At 36.4% G+C, this 27,952-nt stretch overlaps 1 protein-coding gene across 1 annotated transcript; it reads right to left on the reverse strand.

Annotated features, from left to right (window-relative positions):
• Positions 1 to 47: 47 nt before the first annotated feature.
• trappc11 (trafficking protein particle complex subunit 11) lies at positions 48 to 27,627 on the reverse strand. The gene is made up of 30 exons (XM_022672014.2): positions 27,482 to 27,627; positions 25,279 to 25,524; positions 25,020 to 25,189; positions 21,054 to 21,124; positions 20,845 to 20,959; positions 20,571 to 20,670; positions 19,691 to 19,764; positions 19,488 to 19,584; positions 19,221 to 19,354; positions 18,061 to 18,208; positions 16,553 to 16,646; positions 16,284 to 16,363; positions 15,662 to 15,740; positions 15,432 to 15,486; positions 15,065 to 15,210; positions 13,026 to 13,087; positions 12,667 to 12,799; positions 11,274 to 11,404; positions 9,976 to 10,131; positions 9,056 to 9,243; positions 8,009 to 8,157; positions 7,792 to 7,913; positions 7,208 to 7,327; positions 7,038 to 7,103; positions 5,952 to 6,108; positions 5,631 to 5,742; positions 3,740 to 3,831; positions 3,390 to 3,523; positions 1,685 to 1,852; positions 48 to 796 (listed from the first exon to the last, which is right to left on the reverse strand). Exons 2-30 carry the CDS (start codon positions 25,480 to 25,482, stop codon positions 755 to 757), a joined length of 3,399 nt encoding a protein of 1,132 aa, XP_022527735.2. The 5' UTR covers positions 25,483 to 25,524; positions 27,482 to 27,627; the 3' UTR covers positions 48 to 754.
• Positions 27,628 to 27,952: the final 325 nt, after the last annotated feature.

A 27,952-nucleotide genomic window follows, 5' to 3' on the forward strand; every position in this document is an offset into this window, starting at 1 on the left:
CAGCATTTCAGCATGTTAGGATCATTTCCAAGACTTTTACACTGATAAACTTTAACAATCATTTATTTAATTTCATTTAAGACAGACAAGGAGTATCGCTTCAGATTCTTTAAACATTATCCAACATTTTTCTTTTAGTGACAGGATTAATGAAGATGTATTAACAGCAGCAGAAGCAGCATCAGACTTTGCAGCGTAATATTAAAAAAAATCAAAGAAATGAAACAAAGGCATGATGCTCACTGCTTCAGGCTTATGTCACAGCAAACAACAATCTACGGTCAGTGTAGGTCAGTCCAGTTCAACCACATTAATACTATATTTAATAATGCAATGTTACATCATCATTATAAGAGCAGTTGTGTTTAGTAATTACACATTGTGAACATATTCTTCTCACACACACACACAGACACACAGTAGATGAGCGGACTGCCTCCCAGCCAAAGAGAAAAGGAATGTTTCTCTTCATTCTTCAGATCCCACAGGACCAGTCTAACCAAATAAAATGGTGCAACAGGAGAGCTCAGTATGCCTTCAGTCAGAAAACTCTACTGCTAACCCCGAGGCAACATCTGATGTTGCTACACCAACTCTTAAATGCAGGTTTCAGAAAAGTTATGCTTGTTTGAAACACCTCAGAACTTGTTTTCTGGAACCTCTTTCAAAACGACAGAAGAACAAAGCACTATCCAAATCTGTTTGATAACAAATGCTGAGATCAGATTATAAAACCATTTTTACGTAGCTATTCTCAGGCAGCTTCAATGGAGGCATCTCCATTTCTTCCCTGCGGCTGAAAAAGAAAAGAAAAAAAGATCATTAAGTCCCTTGCCCTGCCATCTTCAACTGTGTTCCAATCCTGTTTAAACTTGTCTTTTAATTCATTATAAGATAAAAGACAATCAAGAAGCCTAAACAACAAAGTGCACACTTAGAAGAGAAATGAAACACCAGTCGAGGAAAAATACAGTTCAGTCCATAAGTATTTAGTTGCCATTTTTTAACACTTTTTTTTCAAAATTTTCACAATTAAAAAAATTGAACAATCTAAAAATAAAATAAAATTAAGAAAAAAAAATACCTGCAACATACCTTAGTACCTAACATTTTTTAAATGTGAAACCAACAAAGCACAATACCAATTACCTCAGTAATGCTTTTCTAATCACAAATTTACATCAACTGTGCAATTTTAGTTACACTGTATATTTACCTAAACAGTCACTGCTGTTGAAAAACTGTGGTAAGCAGTGGTATTTTCATCATTTCTTTACTTTAGCATTGTTACTTTAGCCATAAATGTACCTCAACAGTGCCATTTCAAACATTAATTTACCTCAGCAGTGCATTTTTAGTCACAGATTTACATTAACAGTGCAATTCCAAAGATAAATTTACCTCAGCAGGGAAATTTTAAATCATAGATATACAGTGTGATTCTGAACATTAATTTACCTCAGCAGTGCAATTTTAGTCACAGATTTACATCAACTGCGCCATTTAGTTATAAATGTTGACCTGTTGCTGCTGCTAAAAATCTAATCTCAATGGAAACTTACATTATTAAGTACTTTCACTCTTTTTTTTTGCCATTTATGGACTAATAATTTTGGTTTCCAAAATCCCTAATTCAGTTGCATCCCTACTTCAGACAGAGACATAATTTAGATAACAAGCTGACCTTAATAAAGATGCGTGTGGGGAGGAAGCGGCGCAGTAGCTGACTGGAGACATTGGGGAATCGAAGAAGGTTGATATTCAGCAGAGGCAGGTTCTGATAGCCAGCCATCAAGGGATAGAAATTATACACCATCTCCTGCTCCGTACCTGGCAGAATCCTCATGCGTACCTATAAATATAGAAAATAGCATATTAATGTCAATCAGAAAGGGATATTAAAAGAGCAAACCGAATTCTGCTTGCTTTTCTGAAATGAAAACTCTTGCTGTGAGGGTGAGAATTATCCTGCTGAAAAATGCCAGTTAGAAGCCCTGTCTTTAGAGGCAACACATGTTGCCACAGGATGTCCTAGACATGATGCTGAGCTGTTAGGTGCTTGTATTACAACAAACATCTACAATGATGCCAAATGTCTATAAATGTCTGTTATGTCATAGAGTCATTTCTTCCAGTAAACAGTCTCTCTCCCAGAGGTACACTACACAAACGTTTTACACCATTTATGTGGCAAGACCACACCTGTAATCAGTTTTACAGCAATATACTTGTTTTTTTTGAGTGTAATACAAAATGCCCCATCACCCACCATATTATGTGTAATATGATGTGGTGATGCTTCTGACCTAGTGCTGGGTCAGAGACAGGTCATCATGTTCTGATCTTGACTGGTGTTTATGGGAAACTTGTGCTTGTTATCAAATTGTGAAGAACATTTTGTTATACACTGAATCCAAACAATATTTTTTTATTATTGATGTTATTTGTATTTTTTTAGGGATGTGTTTGTATAAAAAAAATAATTAAACTTTTTCCAGAGTGCCCAACTGTACAATGCTGCATATATCTCTCAGCTTGTCCAGAAATGCATATTTAAAGCATTTTCTTTCTGGCTGACTCAAAGACCGAATTCACTCTCAGCTATGGATTGTCAAATATGCCAAATAATGAAATATACACCTACATATATAATATATAATCCGACTAGGGGTATAACGGTATTTTTATTAAATGTTTAAAACCAGAGTTCTCTCCTACTGCATATATCTCCATTTCAAACAATGAGCATGATTGTGGTGCTTTACTAAGAACGAAACAACAGTATTACTTTAACCGCTTAAACTACAAATATTCTTTTACTAAGAATATTACTGGATGCATTTCAGTGTTCTTTTTTTTTATTTTATAATCAGCATTTTATTGTATTATACAATTTACCAATCCTGCTTAAAATACTCAGTAGTAAATATCAAAAGTAAAAGACAAGGAAAAGGTTTGAGTTCTTTTTAATAAATATTAGCATTAGATTCTGAAAATTAAATTATATTATTGGTGTCAATCACTTAAAATAAAATAAAATCATGATTATCTTATGTTGGAATTTCCCAGTATTATTGTGACAAGACAGTAATAATAGTGTAGTATGGTTTAGATCTGCCAGACAAGATTTTTTTTACTATATTATAATAGAGAGAGAGAGAAAAGAGAGAGAGAAAGAGAGAGAGAAAGTGAGAGAGAGAGAAAGTGAGAGAGAGAGATGAAAGTGAGAGAGACACAGTATGAGCGCCTAACCCTGCGTTCACACGGAAAAGTCTCCTATAGACTGCCTGTACAGTGTATTCTGCGTGCGTTTGCACGTACCGAACTGTGACTCCTGTACCGTGATGGCTCGTAAAAAATACACGTACCGTTACACCCCTACAACTGACCTGCTTGAGTCCGGAAAACATGAAGGCATCACTGGGCTCCACAGATATGTCCACATCCTGAACCACTCCGGTTCGGTTCTCAATGTGATACCACACTGGGAGAGACTCACGTACACGCCCAAACGAGGGCAACTCTGAAAAAACAATAGGAGAGGGATCATTATTACTAATGGATACAGAGGTTTAAAATGTACTTTGTGATGCATATGCATTTACATTGTCAGAATTAATGTATGAGGCAAAGCTTAATGAGGCATGGTTTTAATTCAGTATCATTTAGGGAGGCCATTGCCTTAATGGAATACAGAATAATATAGACTGTATACTGTAAAGGCTCAGATATGACTTACCTGCATGGACATACAGAGGAATAGTCTCTACAATAATATGAGGGAGGATCACAGTTGTTTTAACCACTGGCGTCTCAGCAGACACAGATTTCCTATCAAAGAGACAAGAGACAAAATATGTATTCCTTACTTCGGCAACAAATGATTTACAACACATTCTATGGTACATAAACCCAATAAGTAACCGATTACCTAAGAAATTTTAAGTCAATTTAATATATATATATATTTTTAAATATGTATACATATATATTTGTTAAGATTTTCCTGAACCTATATATTTTATTCACAACATTAGCTTTAGTGAGAATTACATATTTATTATAATTTCTGCCAACTTAACCGGAACACAAAATATATCAAATGCTTTTTTTTTATAGCAAATGATTTTTTTTTTAATACTCATAGAAAAGTAGATGAAGAAAGAAAATGCTATAGAGTGAACAGTATTGAAAGCACAGTTAACACAGAGTTACTGCAGCTCAGAAAATGAGACAACAACACAGAGACCAGGCAGTTAATCATAATATATGATCTATACATTTGCTTAACGTAGCCCGGGGGGAATTACTACTCACTGATGGTGAGTGACAGAAAATGAGCAACTCACCCAGTATGCAAATAGATTTTGCCAAATTGTGCAAATAGATTTTGTCAAATGTATATGTGCCCACAAATATTCACTTAACTTAAAACAGATGAGTGATGTTTGAAAATATTCACTTTTTTCCAGTCTTAATTGAGTTCAGATAAATATATTAGGTTTACAGTGAGTAAAGACCTTCAGTTTTTGGCTTATATGTATCTAGATATTTTTAAAACATAACATATTCTCTTTATTTCAGCCTCTCTTTATTTCACATAGAACACAGTGCTTTAGGCGTCTGAAAAACCTGTTTTGTCGTTCTTGTGTGGACAGGCAAAACACAGCTTCCTAAAAAGGCTTTAAATTAAACTTGCTCATAGTTGCTGCCATCTAATCACAAGGAAAAAAAACTCATCAAAACAAACTTATCTGACCTGATCTAACCTGATCAGGAGTATGTGGATGATTAAATAGTAACACCACAGAGACAAAAAAAATAGAATCCTCTCCATTTTTTCTTTTTCATGCTCAAATCAGGATTTCAGTCTATCTATAGATGAAATTATGAAGACCATGCTGTTTGAACACAGTGAGAAGATATTTGCTGGTAAAAATAGGCTTCAGCTTTGCACCGTCTTTAGATCTGTTTTGGTGGTTACACTAGTTCTTGAGAAATTCAACCTTCAACTTGTGAATGTGAGGTGATCGTGTCCTCTACTGGACTGACATGATCACACAAGCATTATATATGTCTTTAGGGCTGCACAATAACTACTTATTATACCACAGTTAGTTCTAACCATGCAATGGGATTGGATGAGGGTTGTTCTACGAGTGCCGTTATCAGCCGGTAATGCACTGTAACCGAAGATCTCCATGCATTACTTCACCTCATACAGGTAACCTAGCAACAATGCAGCGCTTACAAGCCAAACAGTGCAGCTACAAACAGAGCAGCAATGGAACTAATTTTAACTCGCAGAAATTTCATTAACATCAGATCTGTGGTATTAACAATCGTTTCTAATGAAATAACTTGCCGTTACAGAATAACTAGAAAGAATAATGAAGAATGAATAATTTACACTTATTAATAGATACTGATAAATACTGAATAATTACTAGGTCATTTATAAGTATAAAGTGAATGATTAACTACTACTATTTAGGAAAAATGAGCAGATACTGAATGATTGTGGATTTAATGGCAAATGTTAAAATTTATTTTTAAAAACTGAAAAAATAAGACTGGGATTCCAAGAGTTAAAATAAATGAAGAGTGTTGAATAAATTTGTAGTTCTAACCTCTTCCAGGAGATGAGGTACTGTCCTGCTGCCACTGTGCTGGTGCCATTCTGAACCGGAGGGCATTTTAGACTGAAACACTCACTCGCACACTCGCCCGTCTGCAGTACCACTGCAAACACAGCACAATAAACCCGACACAATTACCCACAAAACACAAACGCACTACACACATTACACACAGCAACGTTCACAACATAGAAAATTATAATGACACTCATTATTTAAATCTGTTGCTCATTATTTAACTAATTTAATATACTATGTAAATAAATACAGTAAAAGCTATATAATTATAAGACACAGAAGCTCCTCTCTCACCTCCCTCCACCTGACTCTGAGGCTGATCAACAGCGGCCATACTGGAGGCCAGCTGGAGCTCACTGCTGACCAGATGCACAGGCCACGGAGACGCACTCAAAATGTCCATCATCAGCAAGAACGGCACATCCACATAAACACGGTCCAGATGCTCAAACTAAAAACAACACACACACATTTGAACTCATTTATAGCAGTATATAACATAACCCCAAACCTCTACAAAAAGGCAATTTCACAGGAGAAGGAGAAAAAACATTTTCTGACTGTGAGTGGAAGTTATTTATCCTCAATTTTTAAAAGTTGCCAATAATTTTTCTCTGGCCCATTTTTGGAGTTTTGCATAAAATTCTACCAATTTTCCCTTTTGTGTTCTGCCCTTTTTGGTGTTATTCCAAAGGAAATAAAACAAGGCAAGGCAAGTTTATTTGTATAGAATCTCTTAAACTATAATACATTTTCATAATACTAAAATTACAGGGTTGCCAAAACTTTCGGCCATGTAAGTGTTAAAGTGTTAATGCATGTGATTATTTTGGAATCAGCAACACATTATTATGATTATTAGATATCATCATTATTATATCATGCATTCTTTATTCCTGCGCCCCACATTGGTTTTATGTCCCCTCAAACATACAAGCATATACTAGTATTTTAATTGACACCACTAACATAATTGCATTTTACATTTCTTACAATAATTTATTTACATTCAAATATGCACTATAAAAAAACGTGTGTCTTAAGAAGAACAAGTGTGATTAAATCAGAGCTAAATCACTGAATATTGTTGTGATTAATCTGATTGTATTTTTTACTCGACTGACACAAATACTATATAGTACTATATAGTGTCGACTGACACTATATATATATATATATATATATATATATATATATATATATATATATATAATATATATATATATATATATATATAATATATATATATATATATATATATATATATATAATATATATATATATATATATATATATATATATATATATATATATATATATATATATATATATATATAGTGCAACCCCTCAGTATTAGTATCAAGGGAGAGCAGTTCATACCTTAGTGGACACAAACTTGACAGCTACTTCAAATGGAATGACGGTCTCTATTGTGACGGTTTCATCCTGAAACATAAATTAAAAAGTTAAAAGATTAGAGATTCACTTTTATTAATCAAGAATTTACAACCCATAAACAAAAACAACCCTGACTGTGACTGAAGACTTACCTTGTGACACCTGCATGTGATGTCTTTGCCCTCCACTGTGGTGCTCATGGCGTAAGAGACGTGGAAAAGGAAGATTCTGGATCCAGTGCTGACACAGCGGATATACAGCTTCTTCTCAATCTGTCATTCAAACCACATATACATAACACAGAGGTCAAGCTTCATCTTGTCAAACATGATATAGTAAAATGTTCTTATAAACTACAATAACCGTACATCGTCCCATTCAACGTGTTTTCTTTTTTATTTATTATTTTTTACAATGTAAATTTAATATTGAAGACAATATTAAAAGTTTAAATTTAAAAGTTCAGAAATCAATATTTGGTAGAATAACCCTGGTTTTTAATCACAGTTTTCATGCATCTTGGAATGTTCTCCACCAGTCTTACGCAATGCTTTTGGATAACTTTAGGCCACTCCTGGTGCAAAATTCAAGCAGTTCAGTTTGGATTGATGGCTTGTGATCATCCATCTTCCTCTTGATTATATTTTAGAGGTTTTCAGTTTGGTGAAATCAAAGAAACTCATCATTTTTAGGTGGTCTCTTATTTTTTTTTCCAGAGCTGTATGTGTGTGTGTACCTTCTGTCCTGGCTGCAAGTCTCCAACAGCGATATCAGTTAGCAGGGCAGGATGAGCATCATCACACACCTCTGAGCTGTTCAGTGTGACGTGGGTTGTTTGGGTGAGATTTGCATCCTGACCTTAAATCGCAACCCAAACAAAGGAGTACAGCTTTTATAAGGCCATACAGATCACATTCTATTCAACCTCGGGATAGCTTTGTGTGTGTATGTACCTGGTTTGAGACCAGCAGTAAGAGTAACATCTTTGGCCACCGTGTCTTCTTCTGATTGGACAGTGACCGTAATGCAGTACATCTCATTGCTCAGGGCTGGTGGCTCATGCTGCAACTGGACAGTAATTCGGGGAACTCGGGATATGACCCTACAGGATATTAGAAGCACAAACAGACAGAGAATGTAGAACAAAATAGTTCAGTAAGTTAATTCAATACACTGTTTAGTGAAATGGACAATGGGAAAGTTCTTTGGTCAGAGGGTAATATCAAATAAAAAAAAAGCACTAACATGACTGACATACATTATAGACTTGCGCCTAAAGGGAATAATTTATTAATTACATGAATAAGCAAACTAATAAACAAATCTAAACCTTGTAACACATTCTCATTTCTCTCCCTGCAAACAAAACTAACAAACAAACAAAAAAATATCTTTCTAACATTATTTGGGGAATGTGACATTATATGTACTAGTACATCTCAAAAAATGTGAATCATTGAAAAGTTACTTTATTTCAGTAATTCAGTTAAAAATGTGGAACTATATTATATAGATGTATTAAACACAGAGTGATCTATTTTAAGCGTTTATGTATTTTATTGTTAATGATTATGGCTTAAAGCCAATTAAACTTATTATATAAGACCAATTGGTACTTTTGGCAGTGTGGGCAGTGTGCCAAGTCCTGCTGGAAAATTAAATCTGCATGGTCTCAAATAATAATCTAATTTTCTAAGACACTGATTTTTCGGTTTTCATTGACTGTAAGCCATAATCATTAACAATAAAATAAATGCATCCCTAAATAGATCACTCTGTTTTTAATACATCTATATAATATATGAATTTCACAATAAAGCAAAAAACTTTAGGAAATTTATAAAAATGATGACCATTATTAAGTGAACATCAGCAAATATTTATATTCACTGGTACAAAAAAGGCCTCATATCTCTCTGTACACTAAATTCATTGGTAAAAATAGCACTTTTTGCAACATAGGGCAGTTATTTAGTTGCTTTATTAAGAAGTTAACCCACATGGTGCTGGATTGGATGGAAACAGCGTCCCAGTCGACCTGTTGCTCTGGGAGACGGGTTCTCCTCTTAAAGGAGCGTGACGCCTGCAAAGCCTCCTGAGCAGAGGCAGCATCACCACCTCCACCCCTCCAGTTCAGATACACACACCGGCCATTCTCACTGCCCAGCATCAGGTCCACACTGGTGATCTGAGTAACAGATATAGAGAGACACATTAGAGCGATTTTCATAAAAACACATCGTCCTTAACTGTAAATTCGAATTAATCGATAAAATCGATTAATCGCCCAGCTCTAGGGTGTACTCACTTATGTTGCGGGTGGTTTAGACATTATTGGCTGTATATTGAGTTATTTTGAGGGAAGATTAAATTTACACTGTTATTAAAGCTGCACACAGACTACTTTTGATTGTGTCAGAGTGTCATTTTGTCAGTGTTTACCCATGAAAAGACATACTTAAATATCTGCAGAAATGTGAGGGGTGTAAGGAGTATTCGGAGATTTCCCAAACTGAGCATTAAAACAGACCATGATAACAGAAATAAGTGAGCAGTGTTTAACGCACAGCACCTGTGAGAAGGAGACAAAACACTTTCGTAGAGACTCTGAAACAGAAGGATTTAAATAATCTTCATCTTCTAGATGATTTATATTAATATTGTGGCTGGTTGTACATGATAATTACACTATATTAAAAAAAAAACTTTTTATTGAAAAAACTGCTTATTGTCTGATTTATGTAATCTAAATTTTCCCATGATCTGATTACCCAAATTAATATAAATGTGTCAATCAGATTACTAACAAACCAGGTTAATGTTGTTCTGCAGTAACTGGATTATGAAGCACATGTATTCATGACTCTGTATTACAGTGTCCACAGTCACAGTGAGAAAAACAAACCAGAATGTCCTCTACCTCTATCTTTCTGCCAACATCCTCAGTCCTGGCTACAAATTTGAAACAGTATTTTCGGGTCTTTCCGGGCACCAGACACATGTTCCCCTGAGAAGAAGCTTCCAGAATGTCCTTCCCCTTGCACACCTCCTCCACCAGGCAGTACTGATTATATTCCTGAAGGCCATACAAAGCAGATAACATTACAGACACAGATACTGACCGAAACAGTGTGATTATGCATGAAGAACTTCATGAAGGAGACAACGTGAGGTTACAGACAAAGATATAATCTCAAATTGCACAAATAAAAAAGTAAAAGTTCTGGAATTACAAAAGGACAGGGTCTGATTTTACAAGCTTGTAGTCTTGAAGCAGCATAACTGCAGCAATTTAGCAGAATTGGTATTTTCGCCTCTGGGCTCCCCCTACAGGTGGGTGGATAATAACTTTGTCAGCACGGTCATAAACACTAAAGCATTCTTTGCGTTCTCCCTCAAGGACAGTGTTGAGGGAGAAAACAACCATCTCAACTATTTCTGTAGTAGGATATGTATATTATATAAGAATATAAATAAGGAAAAAATAGAGAAATAGAGAAAAAATAAGAGTCTAAATAATCTATTACTTTCATATTTTTGAGGTCACACAAAATGTTTACATTATAAAAGTCAATTTCTTGTACAATGTGTTGTCTTTGTTAAACAGGACAGAAACTTACCGTATTTTTCACACTATAAGGCTTACTATCAATAAACGTCTATTTTCTGGTCTATTTTCATAAACAAGGTACACTGGATTATAAAGAGCACTTTAAGAGACACTATAAGGAACTTCTAATTCAGCAGGTCTTTCTGCTGGGTGGTGGTGGGGAGGGGAAGCTAACTAAGTTAAGCAAAGCTAAGCTAAGTAAACAAAACTGCAATTCTTTCAAGTCAAACGAGCACTGGATTTTAATCTACACAGATTTCTCTCCTGAAAACTGTATATTTGGGTAACTAGAGAGCTTCCGTTTATTTACAGTAAACTTAGATTTACAAATTTCTCCAGCACTAAGCCTGGAACATTAACATTAGCGGCTAACCGCTGGCCGGGGTTAGCAGCAGGCTGCAGGCCGATAATACTCACCTCTGAACATGGGAAATAGCTAGTGCTTAGCGTGGTTAGCAGCTAATGTTAATGCTACTCCAGCCTCAGTGCTCAAGATCTAAACTGAAACTCCTGTATAACTCTGTACTGCTTCTTAAACATGACCGGTAGATTATATAAATAAGGTTTTCATGTCAGTGTATTATGTGTTTGATAAGATGAAGCTATACCTGGTTGCTGAGGCTGACACACAGCTTGGCGAAGCGGACGGGGTGGGGGCAGTCGGCCCTGAGATAAACATGCAGTTGCACTGGCTCATCCACGTGGAAACTGGGAGACAGGAACTTGGCCTTACACTGGACTGGAAAACAGAAAATAAAAGCATTGTTCAGACACACAGTCTATGACCAAAACATTTAAACAACTTATTAAACAAATTGAGATGGCTTCTTAATTTCAGAGTTGTACAGTAGCTATATATATAAGTAATAAAAATGATTATGTGTGGGTGTGTGGAGTGTTGTTATTGCTACTAATAGTACAACCTGTGCTGTGAAATAAGCAACCCGATGCCTCAGATTACATGACAGAAATTATTCTGGCACAGCTATTGCAGTCACAGTAATCCTTAATATAGTCACCTTCCTAAAATAGTCTAAAAAAGATATATATATATTTAATTTTGATATGATTTCTTTTTTTACAACAGATCATTTTACTCTGTCCTATTATCAAGAGAGTGGCTTAAGCTCATTTATTATGCCCAAGTCAAATAAGTCATAAAGTGTGACTTTTTAATAGAATTTTAATAGCTTTCCAAGGCTAGGCTACCTGCACTGAACTGTTCCTCACCATTTAGGACTCATTATGAGATTTATTACATTTTAATGTTATAACGTTTACTTATTTGATAATTGATAAAGGCTACAGGCTATAAATATTGATTAGTTGTTTAGTCTTATTATTAAGATTTATATATTTTTAGTCTGAATTTTAGTCAGCAAAATAGCCATAAAGTCCATAAGTCCATAAAGCTTCTTAAAAAAAAGTTTGGGCTGTTAAAATGTTTACTGTTTTTTTTCTTATCATAATTTTCAAAATGTTGAATTAGGATCGTTTCTTTTTTTTCCTACTGTTTGATAGTATGATAAACCATCCTCTTAAACCATTGTTAATTTTTAAATAGCCATAACAACAGCCATATGTTTTTTGTTTCCTGAAAAACATAAAAAAGCAATATACTTTAGCAGTATACTTCTATATCTGAGGTCATTTATAAATATAATGTTCGACTCAGATGCTGTATAAAGGTCCACAGATATAGAAGCATAACATGTATTTTAGGAAGTGCAATAGCTTTACTGGGAAATGTTCTGTAATGTAATTTCACAACCTAGTTTGGATGGGTTACAATATCTGTAACCCGAATTCCACAGAATAAATGCAAATGTGAGACTCCTATGCTGTATAAAGGCAGTCAGAGTGTATATATCTATGTGTAATATGAACATATCTTGTGTAGCTGCCAAAAGTTATATCTGTTTATTGAACTTTCACCCACAATGCTTATATTAAGCTCTACACATTCCCTGTGCATAGCCCTGTGTCTTCATCTGTACTCACTGAATGGCACATAGTCCTGAACCTCAACGGTGAACTCGTTACTGCCAGCCAGAGAGGCGCGATCCGTCCACAGCACTTGAGCTGCCTTTACTGAGCCTGGGTCACAGTCCAGCTCCGCCTCCGGAACCTCATTCTGTTCAGACACAATGGGATCAGTCAGTCAGAAGTCCTGTAGCTTCAGTGAGGCTTTACACAACACATAGTGCTGGTCTCTGTTCACGGCACTGAACAGACTGAATAGACTATCCATAGTCTATTACATGGTTTTCTTATTTTGTTTACAGACTAAAGGACATGGGACATGGTACATGGTACAGCATTAATAAATATAATATGTAGTTGTACCACACTATACTTACCATGAGCACTCTGATCAGATTCTTCTCAATCCTGGATTTCTGATCTTCACGTAGAGTAGAGGCTGGACACACACAGACAGAAACACGCAATTATACACCAAATAAATTACTTCCTTGTACAATCTGAGCATTTCCAGCAAATTAAGTCTGTGTAATTTTAATTAACAGGACATTTGATATACTGGGTGCCTAATAATAACAGTTAATACTAACTATTTTATTTTGTTTTCCAAATTACACAGATAATGTTAATTACATCTCTTAATTTTTTGTGATGATAATAGCAACACATCAACAAACGTCTATTGTCTGGTCTTTTTTCATTTACAGTAAGCTTAGAGCATAGAATGTGTATAGCGGTAACAGCATCGTCTCTCATAAGTGAAGCCACCACAGGTCGGGCGCCCCCTGCTGTTTGATTTCAGAAAGCTGTGTAACCCCACCCATCCCCATAGGTTTCAATGGCAAAACAGCGACTTTCAATCACGTTTTTTTTCTAATATACTGTAATTCTACCTGCATTATTTAAATGCAACAGCTAGTGCTGCTTATATTGTACAATTTTGATATCCCCACATAATTCGTTTTTAAAAACGTTATTCAGCTCTATTCAAAAAGGTGTGGTTATTGTAAAAGGGCTGGTTATGGGTGGGACCCATAACAGTCCGTCCGCTCTGCTCTGCAGCCTGTGACCTAGAGGCAGCCCTCAGGGACGGGGTTATTTAAATGAGTAGGCTGTCTCTCCACAGTCTTTCTCCCTCCTCTGGTCTCTACTGCGCAGATTCGGGTTTCAGGTTTGGCAACATGGTGGAAGATTTTGGCTTCATTTTCATTGGATGAATGGGAACGACGACACGGCGTCCATCTTTTTTTACAGTCTCTGACTTAGAGGCATTAGAAGCTAACCGATAGCGGTTAGTGGCTAATGTTGCCCGACAGCACTACTCTAATAAACCCTGAGTATTCCAGTAAGCCAGGACCATGTTAGCTAGCGGTTCATCCCACGTAGCTTGTTTAAACATGGTAAACTTGTAGGCTACAGTCCGATAATGCTAATGCTGCTCCAGCAGTGCTAGCCGGGAGTAGCAGTAGGCTACAGGCTGATAATACTCACCTTTGAACAGCAAAAGAGCTAGCACTTAGCACGGTTAGCGGCTGAAGCTAACACTGCTCCAGTCTCTGTGCTGGAAAACTAAACTGAAACTCCTGTATAACGCTGTACCTCAGGAGAGTTGCTTTACTGCTCCTTACAACCTGACTGGAACGCATTATAGTGTGAAAAATATGGTTCTATGTAAAGTACAGGAGTAAACTGATTAACATTATGATTATGATTGACACATGTACCTTAATATAGAAATACATTATAAAATGTACAATTTCAAGACTAAAATGTAAACATTCTAAATTTTTGGCTTATCTAAATAGTCATACAGGAATTTGCCATGTTGGTTAGGCCCTGTATGCTTAATATTACATGGTTAGGGGTCCAGTAAATATTACAAGAAAGAGCAAACAGACATTAAGCTCACACGTCAATTTAGAAAGATATATATATATATATATATGAGTGTATGGCAGCGTTAGCTGTTAGCATTTTCACCCCCCAAAAATAAATAAATACTAAACTTTGATTTAGACATGACTGGATGCATTCCTGCATTAGTAGCCTGTCTAAATAGGCAGCATAACTTACATTTCAGAAAGGATATAGTCTTTAACACCTTCCCTTCTCCCATGTTATGAGCTGCCCCCTGCTGTCTACTTGTTGCTAGTGAGAGTCAAGGTTTGATTACCATAAACAGTGTGAGTTTAGTCTTTTTATTATCTGCCCAGCCTAAGCGCGTAAAAAAAAATAATAATAATAATAAGGCTCAGATGTTTTTGATGAACATTTAATTAACATATTATTAGTATGAGTAAATCCCCAAAGTCCCTCCTGGTAAAGAAAAGTGATATATCTTGCTTTACAGGGGTATAGTATTTTGGGTTTAATTGCTGAGGGATTAGTATGATAAGAGTATAAAAGGATGCATTACCTCTGCCCACCAGCTCCATAGAGTAGGTAATGTAGTCTTTGACTTGGCCCATCAAATACGAGCACTTTAGAGCCGTACACAAGATAGAGGTGAGGAGACTCCACCAGCGCTCAGTCCGATAGTCACACATAACATAGTCCAACAATCTGCCAGAAATAAAACACACAAACATACCCACACAAGGTTTATAATCAATACCCCCACCAGTAAACTCCCACCTAAAACTGTGCATTAAAGTAGATACCTGTTTTTACAAGATAAAATACATTATAAATTACAGACATTGTTGTAATACAGAGTGAAACAACATAAGCAGCACATATTAACCTATTATTTCATTGAATCCAATACAAAACACATGGCTTACTTTAAAGCTTTGGTGTAGTCTTTGGCGTGGTAGTACTCCTCTCCCATCTGAACCACTGTAAACAAAGAAAAGACAAAAACATCAGTCTTAATGATTGCTTAATGATGTTAAATCAGGTGTGCTGCTAATGGCACTGTTCTGTTTTGTGTGCATGGTATCATTAATTCTACATGTGTTCTAAACAATTTACTGACATCTGATGAAACTGTAGAAAGACTCTACACACTCACTCAAATGGCTCTTCATACGAGGACACTTGTATTTCTTAAACTGTGCAACAGCATTGCTGAGTAAAGCAATGATCAGCTCCTGTAGACAAAACACAGAAACAAACACCTCAGTGTGAACAAGAAGTGTAACACAGCAACACAGCACTAAATGGAACAAACTGTAACTAAATAAAGATTTTTTAAAACTTTTTAATACCAGTTAGAGGAAAAATTAAGAGCGCTTTCACAATAACAAACAAGCACAGCACCAAACACCAATATTAAGGTTAACAGAATTAACAGCAAGTTTGTGACTGCACTTGTGTATTTCTGACAAACCAATATTTCAGACAAATATACAAACAACCATTGTAACAGGGTGCAATGCAAAATTGGGGTTATTTAAATTTTTTTTTTTTTTTAAATCTACACTTTCCAGTGCCTACAAAACTCTGTCTCACTTTAGTTTGCTGGTAAATCTGTAAGATAATATTTAATTTGGAAAATAAAACCAGAATTTGAATTTAAATACATTTGGGAGATGTATTTAAGACATTAAAAAAGCCTATTATTAAGAGAGATTAAAGTACAAATGGGTTTAAATAAGACACAAAGAAATGCTGAAAAAAAAATGATATCTAACCGAATGAGGCACATCTTTCTCCTTCAGCTGAAGAGCGAGTATGCCCTGCTTCTCCTTTTCAGGGTCAGGTGGGTCAATACCTGCAAGAACACAAAAAGTGGTCATGATATTGAGTTTTTCACAATATTATTTAAAAAGGTAATAATAAGCTTGTAATATGTTTGAATATTTCACAGCAAATGTGAAATATTGTGTTGCATGCTGTTTGTATTCATAATATAAATATTTACAATGTATAAAAAAATAGGAGGACATCACTACACACTCACTCTGGTGGCCTTGTCTCCATGCTCTCTGTCCATAGAAGTCCAGAGCTCCTGAAGCCGTTTCCACAGGGTCAGGAGTGGGGTAACTCACATTAGGCTACACAATATATGAAAACATGATTTTAGAAAAACAGAGCTTAAGAATTAGGAGCTCATAAAGAAGAACATTAATACTATTTAGTATAATTAATTTAGTGTTTTCCCTAAGCTGGACGGTTTAATACCCAACAACATCAAGCAGTTCAATAAACATTACAACAATATTACACAATTAAGCATTCTTAATGCACCATTCTTGCTCTTTTTACTTAGTATAGCTTTAACGGTGCTGTATATGATTCTGGAGAATGAATGTTGAGATTTTAATTCAACTGCAAAACGAGTACACCCCTCTTAGCTTAGTGGTCTTTTAAAAGCTCTGCCTTCAATTTCATGAACGTTGTGGGTGAGCAAGTTTTTGCAACCTGTTAGCCATCAACGAAAAAAATGACAAAAAATGTATTAAGCCCTATCCGGACAGGATTAGTTTCTCAGAGGGACGTCTGTGAAAAATATTTCACACTGCAATTGAAAAACAGGAGGACCAGTGAGTTTTTTGGCTTTTTTGGTCACGTGACATCATGTTCAGTAGCTCCTCCATTTCCACTCGCTCTTGTGTTTACGTGGATCTCCGTGGAAACACATGCTACCTTACAACCACAGAGTTCAGGAAAAAACAGTAGGTAATTCAACCTGTAATTTTTACAGTGGACGTCTAAGAAAAACATGTACATGGACGTTCCAGAGGAGAATAAAATTGCAGAGGACCTCCCAAAATTACCCCAGGACCCCCTGAGAAACTAATCCCAACCGGATAGGGCTTTAGATTGAAATTGTATGCAGCACCTTTAGGCTAGCTGTCAATTTTATACCATCATCCAGCCAAGAAAAAAATAGGAAGGAGAATGCTCACGGCGATCTCAGTAAATCACTAATAATAAAATAAATACAGATAATATGTATAATATTCAAAAGTCTTGCGTTCATTGAAACATCTCCAAAGTTATTCCCATGGGATTTTAGTATCATTTATAGCTATCATCATATCAATATCAATCTTAATGATTGCTTAATGATGTTAAATCAAGTGGGCTGCTTATTGAATTGTTCTGTTTTGCAGTTTTGCTGTTTTGTGTGCATCCTATCATTAATTCTACATGCGTTCTAAACAATTAACTGCCATCTGAATAAAGAGCCTGTCAATTTTATATTGTCATCCAGCTGAGAAGAAACCAGGACGAAGAATGCCCTGTCATGGTGATCTGGTTTGTTTTAAGATGATAAGATGCCAACACAATTAGGCAATATAAAAGACAGTCGTTTGAGAAGCAGTGGTGGCATTGTTAATTTGATTGTTAATTGTTAAGCTGTTGATAACAGTGACTTGGATGAGTAACTTTAATCTGATTACTGGATTGGAAATAGTAATGTTTGAGAAGACAGTAGACACATTACTGCATGATGTTTGTTACCTCATGGCTGCAGAGCTGGTTGGCTTGCTGTTTGCGCTCCTGGGCATAACAGGCAGCCTGCTGGTAATAAAAGCCAGGGTTCTGCGTCTGGATCGCCGTGAGGCCCAGTTTGATGGCCTCATCGAACAGATCACCAAATGACTGGAATCTGAGAGAGAGGAAGAAACAGAGAGACAGAGAAAGAGATAGAATACAAGAGGGTACAGATTAGACTGTGGGTGGGGTGTAAACAGTTGACCAATGAAAAATAACAGAGCTACATAAAGAAACAAAGGCTTTTGAGCTGTAAAATGAATATAAAAGCACACTAAACTAAGGTACATTATCCATCCTAATTTAATGTTTCACTTATACAAAGCATACGGCTGATAGAGGACAGTTTTCAGAGTCATGATCATTTGTAATAATTGGAAACAAAGCAAAAGCATACAGTATGCGGGCCCATATTACCATCTTGTATTAATAATTTATTGATTTGCTTGCTTGTTGGGTGATCACCATCCCACTTCAACCCCAACTCCTTCCAAAACTACTGAATGGAGCACCATCATTCCTGAGAACATAGTTTAACTAACATACAGCTCAATACTGGGGATATTTGGGCATACAGTGTACAAAAGAACGAGAAACATAACATTAGGTACAGAGATAAACAATAGCTATATCTATCGGCTTTATCCTATAGTTTCTAGGATATCTGCATTCCTGGAATCATACAAGCTTGTTTTTAATCCAATTCTAAAACATACTAAAGGAGGCTTTCCAATTAAAATAATAATAAAAAAAAAAAAAAAAATGGATATAATAATGATTTATGCTAGAAAACAACATTAATATTTTAAACCGGAAGAGAAGAGTGTTTATTACACAATTAAACACTGAGGTTCCAACAATTTACTTAAATAATAATTTATAAATATAAATATATATTTTTAAACCTATAAATGTATATATGTATGTATATTTAAGTTATAATACTCAACTTGTGTATCTGCCTAAAGTTTGTATTGAGCAATAAGGGTGAATTTGGCTAGACAAGCGTAGAATAGAAAAACAAAAGGGGCCACATACTGACCCCCCTTGAGTTTACAAAGATACTGAAAAATTAAATAAATAAATAAAAATGTAAATATATAAAAATGAGAAAACGTGTCTCCTACTGTTTTGACATCCAGGCGGTGTGCTCAAAGGCCAGCTCAGCACTCCCAATCTTCTTCTTGCACAGATCGATGTGCTTCCTGAACTGAGCGATGGCATCCAGAGGGGTGTTGTGCTGGAAGCAGAGCCTACAGATCTGAAAGAGGTGCACAGAGAGAGGCTCTGAGAGTGAGTCAGGTTTTTAAACAGGAAATAAGACCTTCCTGTGTGCTGCGTGGACCTATAATAACCACACCAATGCATGAAACATCACACACACACACACACACCTTGTAGTTGATGAAGCCAGCCAAAGTCTTGATCTCCAGCATGTTGGTCTCATGGGCTCTGAGCTCATGAACAAGACTGTAGGCGGTTCTGTAGTGTCTGTAGGGAAGGATTTATGTAGGTACAAACAAAAGTATATATTTTTAGCATGCTGTTAACCAGAAATCAATTTTATTAAGAAAAGAAAGGCTCAAAAAAAACATACTTGAGGGCATTCTGCGTGTCCTGCTTCAGCTCACTGAAGAAACCGGTTTTAAACTGGTGCCTCACAAACAGCAGCTAAAACATAAGGAGTCACAAAAAACTTCAATTATTAAAAGTTTATTGGAAAGTATTCAGCTGAAAATTACAAATAATAAGCCCTTTCAATGTTTGGCAAAACAGGTGAAATTAACAAATAATTTATATTTCAACAAAGGCGACTTAATTTTAACTCTATATCTGCACTGAGGGAGAGAGCCAAAAAAACCGACAGGTTTAAGTTCATTTTTACACTAAACTTATATAAATGAAACAAAATAAGTGTCCAGCATCCCTCAGTATCAAGCTTGATATCAGTCTACAACCTTCACAAACTTGCTAAAACATATGAGCTGTACAGGGCTAGGATAGTAACAATAGCTGAACAAAGTTAAGCTTAGCATTTTTTGTTTTTTAAAAGACTGGATGCCTTTACCTGTGTCAGTTTCACCCAAGTATGACTTGAAGAACACTATTGAGCTATATTAACGATTAGAATAGCAATACTGATTCAAGCAGCACTACTGAAGTAAATGAATGCTAAAATTGTCCTGCTGAGGTAAACAAATTGTGCCTTATTAAGCTGGGATCCTAAAAAGGTTAAGGGTTAAATAAATATCCTGAAATAGTGTTCTTGTAATAGCTTTTTCTTTAAAAGACAAATGCATTTAGTAAAATATACCTGTGATACTGGATGATAATATTGACCAACAATATACATAGTATTAACAATGTTTCCCCTCATTCCTAGCTCAACCCAATGATGTTCCACTTTTAGATTTAGCTGTACAAAAGGAAAATACAAAATGAGCTTGTAATTCAAACTGGTTGCCACACATTATTACCTGATGAGTCGTTTTATTCAGGAACTCTTTGTGCGATTTCACTCTCCTTATCTCATTATAGTAATATGTTTGAGCATGCTCATAAAACGCATTCTCCAACCTACAGAAACAGTAACAAAATAGTAAAAAAAACAAAAACAAAAAAAAACATCTAAAACCAATTTTCAACTTTCAACAGACAAATTCAATATCACCTACTGTTCAGATGCACAATTGAATAGAATTAATCAAGAAATAGAATTTAAGGGAGATTGGCAGTGACTCAGACTCTGACCTGATGATGTATCCTACTAGGTGGTCCGTATGGGGGAGGACAAACAGGGATTTTCCAGAGAGATCGCAGGCATTACACAGAGCCGCAGCCCTCTCTGATGCCACCACATCCTCTCCTGCCAGTGCATAAATCCAACATAACATACGCTCTCATTAAAGTAATTAAAGTAAAACCACTTACTAAACAGTAACAGAGGGATTTAAACATACCTGGAGGAAGAGGAGTCTTCTTCTGGATTAGAACAACTGCAACCTTAGTGTTCCTCCCCTGCAGACTTGTTCTATACCAAACACAAGAAGGCCAATATTACATAGTAAAATTAACTCAGAAATTAAGGCTAATGTATAATCATTTTACATACAAACATAAATGTGTGTGCTTTAAACGTTGTAACCAGTGGCTTTTATTGCAGACAAATACACTGAGCATCTTTTACACTGGTAGAAATATTAGGAAATACATCCACTAGAGGGCATATCTTAGTCAAAAGTTTCAGAAACCAAAACATATGGTGATGGAGGTTGTAATACTGTACTACACAAAAAAAGAGAAACACAAAAGAGGCAGTGGTTTAAACAGCTATAAATGGCTGTGTCTAATAGTTCCAACATTAGCTTATGAAATGAATGAAATGAATCATCATGTCCATAACACAGTGGCCATGTTTTGCTCGACCTATGGCTTTGTTCTATCCACATCCATAAGCTTTCAAAGAATGTGTACAAAGATGGACAAAATGAATGCAGAGTATAGACAAAAGGCTGTATTTGCTATTCTGTGTTTAGTGATGAGTGTAAATGAGCCATAAGGCTACCAGGCTCTACTATGCACTACATATGTCTTGAGCAGATGTTTACACAATGTCTCCCGCTAGCTATGTCGCTCACTGTTACACCATGCAGTCAAGCTGAAAGTGTGACAGTTAGCATGTAGTTCCTCATTTTATTTGAAAACATGCATTGGCATCTGACGCAACAGGCCACCCAACTCCTGGTACAAGCTGTGGTAATCTCACACCTCGACTACTGCAATGCCGTACTAACTGGCCTCCCGGCCTGTGTAGTAAAACCACTACAGATGATTCAGAATGCAGCAGCACGTTTGGTCTTCAACCAACCAAAACGGGCACATGTCACTCCGCTGCTCATTGAGCTCCACTGGCTACCGGTTGCTGCTCGCATCAAATTCAAAGTGCTTACAATCGCCTACAGGGTGATGACAGTACAGGCTCCTTCCTACCTGCACTCACTCCTGAAGGCTTACGCTACCTTCCGGCCGCTGCGCTCCTCCAATGAACGTCGCCTCGCTTTGCCAAACACTCACACAAAGCAATCCAGACTGTTCTCATACAGAGTTCCCCAATGGTGGAACAAACTACCTTCCACTACCAGATCAGGAGAATCTCTCACTATCTTTAATAAACTCCTGAAGACAGAGCTCTTCAAAGAGCACTTACTCTCCTAACACCTCTAACTAACTACCTTCTACTACCAGATCAGGAGCGTCCCTCGCTATCTTTAATAAACTCCTGAAGACAGAGATCTTCAAAGAGCACTTACTCTCCTAACACCTCTAACAAACTAACTAATTCTAACCTCATCTCCTTCTTCCTCTTCTCTACTCCTCTATCCCATTATTTCCCTCTGACCTCCTTAAGGCCCTATCTATAGATGCTTTATTTTTAACTTCTATTATTTTTGTACTTAACCTCTTCTATTATTTGCACTTCAATATTGTAAGTCGCTTTGGACAAAAGCGTCTGCCAAATGTAATGTAATGTAATGTAATGTAATGCATCAAAGCTCAACAAGCTTGGAGGAGAATGCTAAATGCCAATCCATTCATACAACAGGGCCTGCACTGAATCATGTGGGCTATTCTAAGTAGATAAAAGAGGATACTGTATACAAGTGAATTATGCTGCCACTATGGCTGTGCAATATTTTGTAACTATTGAAATATTTAACTATTTTACACTAGATACTCAGTATACCAACTGGGTGCCATTTAAATCCTATAAAAGATGCGTAGGGATCATTTGTGTCGTAATGGTTTGGTTTCTGAAAAGATGACACTCAACAGAGTTTGTAGAAGCATCAATTCTTATTAACTAACTTCAATTCACCTCAAACAACATCCAGAGCAGTTTACTTAGACACTGAACTACCATCAAGAGTGTATCTTGAATCTAATAATACACAAGAGGGAGTGCTATAACGTGTAACATTGGCACTGCTGTGCCGCAGACTGAGTGCCGTAGATCAGCACAGCATTGCCAATATGAAACTTTTTAGCACGAACCTCGAGTTTATTTTGTGATTATGTCACTAGGGTTGCAGCGGTAACCGGTTTCACGGTATACCATGGTATTAAAATGCACGGTTATCATACCGTGTGTGTTTGCTTATTACCGGTAAAACGCAAGCCAGCGGAGAAACTCACCCGCGCATGCGCAACTCTGCTCCGCTTCAGCTGCTCAGCACACAGCGGTGAGAACAGCAGAAAGTGCATCAGACTAAACAAATCTCCGTCCGCCTAAAAAAAGGCTAAACTAAAATCAGCAGTGTGGGACTATTTCAGAGACCCGCCGAACGCACCCGAGGATGGTTATCCGATTTGTAATCAATGTGGCCGTAAAGTCACAGCTAAAGGTGGACATACGTCAAACCTGTTCTCCCATGTCCATGAACACCACCCCGCCGTGCAGCGCAAAGTATGTGTTTAGTTTATAATTTTAATCTGAACATAAATAAAACCTCTTTGTAGTCGTGCACAACCCATGCGATAAGCGCCCGCAAAAGCGCTGAGTTATCCGAAATTTGGGCACCCAGGTACAGGCGTGAAGTGCGTGCTACGATGGATTCACGTGTCCGTGTAAAGGTCCTGGCCGGACTGGATGTGAAAGACGCCATTCATTTACATGCGTTAATTTTCAAATTCTGACGTGCCTGTTTTTCATGTGTTAAAACCAGACTCTGTGTGAAAGCCTTAAAATAGAAATATCTATTGTGAGGATCATGTCAGAAATAAATCCCCTCTTTCTGCAGTATCTGGTTATATACCAACTTGGCAGTAAAACGGACGTTTACAACAGTTGTTGATCAGACACTGACCCAGGCTCAGTTTATCAAATATTAAATAATTTAAATTTAAATAATTGTACTGAATATTTTAAATACAGGATCTTTTATATACACCCTTAATGCCCTTAAGAGTAGTGGAAAAACCTGGTTTCCTTCACCTAATGGTGTACAGTTTATTTTTTTTAAGGAGACATTATCTATATAGTTGTTCCAGGTTTCTACAATAAATAGTTAATTGAACAAAAAACCTTTGTTGTAATTTCTTTAAGGGTCAGTTTAATAATATATGTAACAAACTGTGATACCGTGATAACCGTGATACCGCGGTATTTTCTGAGACGGTTATCATACCGTGAAAATCTCATACCGTTGCAACCCTATATGTCACAGTTCCATTATCACTGTTTATTGAAAGTTAAAGTTTGAGTTAAAGAGGACGAGAAAATACAATCTTGGTTTTATACATTTATAAAACCAAGATTGTACTAATACAAATTTGGTTAAAAAAAATTAAGTGAGATAAAATGGTTCCATTGCTGCTCTGTTTGTAGCAGCGCTCTTTGGCTTGTAGGCGCTGCATCATTGCTAGGTTACCTGTATGTGGCGGAGTAATACATGGAGAATTTCGATTACAGCACATTACCGGCTGATAACGGCACTAACAGAACACCTTTCAGCCAATCAAATTGCAGTGTTGGATCTAAACGTGGTATAATAAACAATGTATATTACTTAAATACACAATTAGATATTAACTGATTATTTTTGTTGTTACAATTACTAAATTAACATTTTTAATGTTTTTTTTTTTATCATCCCATATTGTATTAAGTATATTGCCATTCCTCTTAACCATATCAAGACATGAGTTTTTTATTCATATTGACTAGCCCTGACTAGGTCATATTAACTGCCACATATCTAATTAAGTATATATAATATTTTAGTGTTTACTGTTTCCCCCCACACACCTGATCCAGCTGATTAGCTAATTAACAAGCCCTTTCCTGAGCTAAGGTGATACATAATGTATTTCATGTTTGGCATGAAGCTGGATTTCTAAAAACAAAATCAAATAAGATTAATATCTACCTGACAATTTCCACTTTAGTGGCACACTCCGACTGCTTCTCCTTCCACTGAGCATCGTCCCAGTCAAGCTCATAGAACAGCACCACCAGAGAAGGCACCAGGTTCAGGTGTTTATTCATCCAGCCTGTCTTCAGGATGCCTTTAGGAATGTACCACTCGTAGGAGGTCCTCTGGAAGAACATGAACAGCACTGTCATGAAAGCAAAAGATAGATGAACTTAAAAAATAAGCACACGGTGGAATAAGTATCCACTCTTACCTTAGTTCTACACTTCGGGTACTCGTGGTCACCTGGCAGGACTTTAAAGGAAATGGGCACCCTGTCTGCCCTCCTGTTTGCACAGAAAGCGTCCCATATGGCTCTGTGCACTGCGTTATACACCACATCCAGACCGGTCAGAGCCACGAAGGCCATTGGCCTGCAGCACAGCTCTGGGGGGAGATCCCACTGCGTCGGACTCATCTTACCAAGAACTGGCCGTTCAAGAGGGGAACTAAAAAAAAACTAATAATGCAATAAAGAATTAATGACAGAATATTTATTTATAATTATTAACTAATAATTATTTTACTTATGATGCTGCTACTGAATAAACGTCATGGAAAAGATGTTAATCTGTTTCAGAAGGGTCAAATTATTGGCATGCCTCAAGCAGAGAAAACATATAATGCCGACCTTACACCTAACGATTTTCAAGCGATTTTACTGTCGAAGATTTCCAAATATTAAGAGTCAGGATAAAATCACGAGTCTTGCTAGAGTCGAGTTGCATTAGCGTCATCTCAATCTTTCAGTGTTAGGTGGTTAGGACTAAAAGTTTTAGTAAGTCAGATTCGCGTCCTGAAGCTCTAATAAAATCAACCCTGTTCATTATTACAGTAAGTTTTGAGACTTTGCTTACGCAAATAATGACTCGAACAATGTCAACAACCAATAGGAGAGCCATGGGAAGCCGCAATGCAAGAATATTTTACGGGTTGAAGTTAATATGTACAGTTTTTTAAGCACAGGTAGCACTTTAATGTCATCATATTGAAAGTTATTATATTTTGCACTACTTTGATCTATTGTGCAGTACAATTTTTGATACAAACACGTTCAATAAATACACATTCTGCAAGACTGGTGTTTTTTATTGCATTACTTCTATCTAAAAGAAAGGCAAATGTATAGCAATGAAACTGTGATTCTTTGCTATACAAGGTTGTAGCAAAAAAAAAGGGGGGGATAATAATAAAAAAAAGCTTATAGAACGAGTGAAAAACAAAATGTATTCTATTAAAAAATATCAAGAATTAACATTGCGACAGAAAAATAAACTGATGATATAAAATATGTATTGTATGTAAACTCCACCATAAGCATGATGGAAAATAATCTCAGAAAGAATCTATTAGTTGCGGTCTTGCAGTTAGTGATCCCCAGTCTTAGCAAAGTTTTAGCAAGTGAGTAAAATACTATGACTAGTCTTTAGATGTAAGAGGGTGTCAAGACTTTAGTCTGTTACAGTCTTTTCAGAGTCTTTTTAAAGTTGTGCAGTGTATGGACAGTATAAGGAGATTGCTGACACTACTAAAATCTGGTTAATATCTGTCCAATGCATTAATAAAATGTGGAAGGACAGTGGGGAAACATCATCTTCTAGGAAGAAATGCTGTAGGAAAAACGTTCTGAATGAAAATAAATGTTTGGTGAAATCAAATTGTAGAAAAATAAAACTAGAACTCAGGATATGTTTAATAGTGAAAGTAAGAGCATTTCCACACTCACTGCAAAAGGAACTAAAGGGATTGGGACTCAACAGCTGGGTAGTTTTAAGAACTCCACTAATAAGTGATTAGATGTAGTTACTATTTTTTGTCATGTCAATCCCTGTTTTTCACAAATACTCGGCTACACTAAAATGCACTTTTAAAATAAAATATAGATTGATTAATTGATTGAAAGAGCTAAAAGAGCTTAGCTAGCCACTCAGTAGCTAAGCTAGCTAACTAACTAACTAGCTAACTCACAACATGTACAATAAAACTCTAACAAAACAATAATAAATGACTTGCGTGGATTTTAAGCAGCCAAAGAGACAATAAGAGGTGATTTTCTGCAGGGTCTTCTTTATTATCTCAAATTTCAGAGAGTTTAGCTACAGTAAACAGTAAGAGGGCCCTAGCCTGAGTGCACCGAGCTAGCTTAGCAAGCTAACCAGCCTCCTGTCAGCTGAGCTCACCCTGATACACAAACAGCGTATATACAGCTAATAATATTAACACTATGGCTTTTAACTTAGCAGAATTATTAAACAGAGCCTGCTGAAGACTGATAAACACTACAGAGAGGTTTAAACCCTGTTAAACTGCAGAAACTAGAGCAGTGTCAGCACAGACTAATCAACAGAGGTAGCTAACAGAGGCAGAGTCACACCAGCCTGAGCTAGAGGCAGTGACGAGATAATTAATCAGGTTACCTTTTACTGCTGCAGTCTGTTAAATCCGTCTACATCCACTTCATTTACATTAAACCCTGATTAATATCCGTGTTTATCTCCCAGAGCAGCCGGGCCCACACCCCATGACCCTCCGCCACAGCCACCGGTGTTGTGTCGCGATGTGCTACCTCGTCGAATCGTGCTACCACAATGTGGATCCAGTTAAAGCTGCTGAAATAAAACAGTAAATAGAGCGTTTTAAGCTAAATATAAGCCCTGCTAAATCACTGTATTAGGTGGATAATATAGCTAAAAAAAATAACAGTAATAATAAGTATTTTCATTTAAAAATTCAAATTAACCATTTTTAATCACGCAACTAAACAACATTATGAGCTTAGACTGTAATTATATTGTAGCAAAGAAAAGGAAAAAGACAAAAAGGAAAATCATTATTATATGTAAAAAAAAAAAAGCCTGTGAAAATGTGTATCAGCGCATGCGCAGTGC

Source organism: Astyanax mexicanus, chromosome 2 (genome assembly GCF_023375975.1).
Source record: "Astyanax mexicanus isolate ESR-SI-001 chromosome 2, AstMex3_surface, whole genome shotgun sequence".
Classification (NCBI taxonomy): domain Eukaryota; kingdom Metazoa; phylum Chordata; class Actinopteri; order Characiformes; family Acestrorhamphidae; genus Astyanax; species Astyanax mexicanus.

What these genes read in the sequence shown, in the direction of transcription:
- trappc11 (XM_022672014.2), bottom strand. Translation starts at nt 25,482, where the DNA reads ATGAGTCCGACGCAGTGGGATCTCCCCCCAGAGCTGTGCTGCAGGCCA. An exon ending in ACCCGAAGTGTAGAACTAAG is followed by an intron (nt 25,190 to 25,278) that starts GTAAGAGTGGAT and finishes ATGTTCTTCCAG; the next exon opens with AGGACCTCCTACGAGTGGTA. An exon ending in TACCTCATCTCCTGGAAGAG is followed by an intron (nt 3,832 to 5,630) that starts GTTAGAACTACA and finishes TCTCTTTGATAG; the next exon opens with GAAATCTGTGTCTGCTGAGA.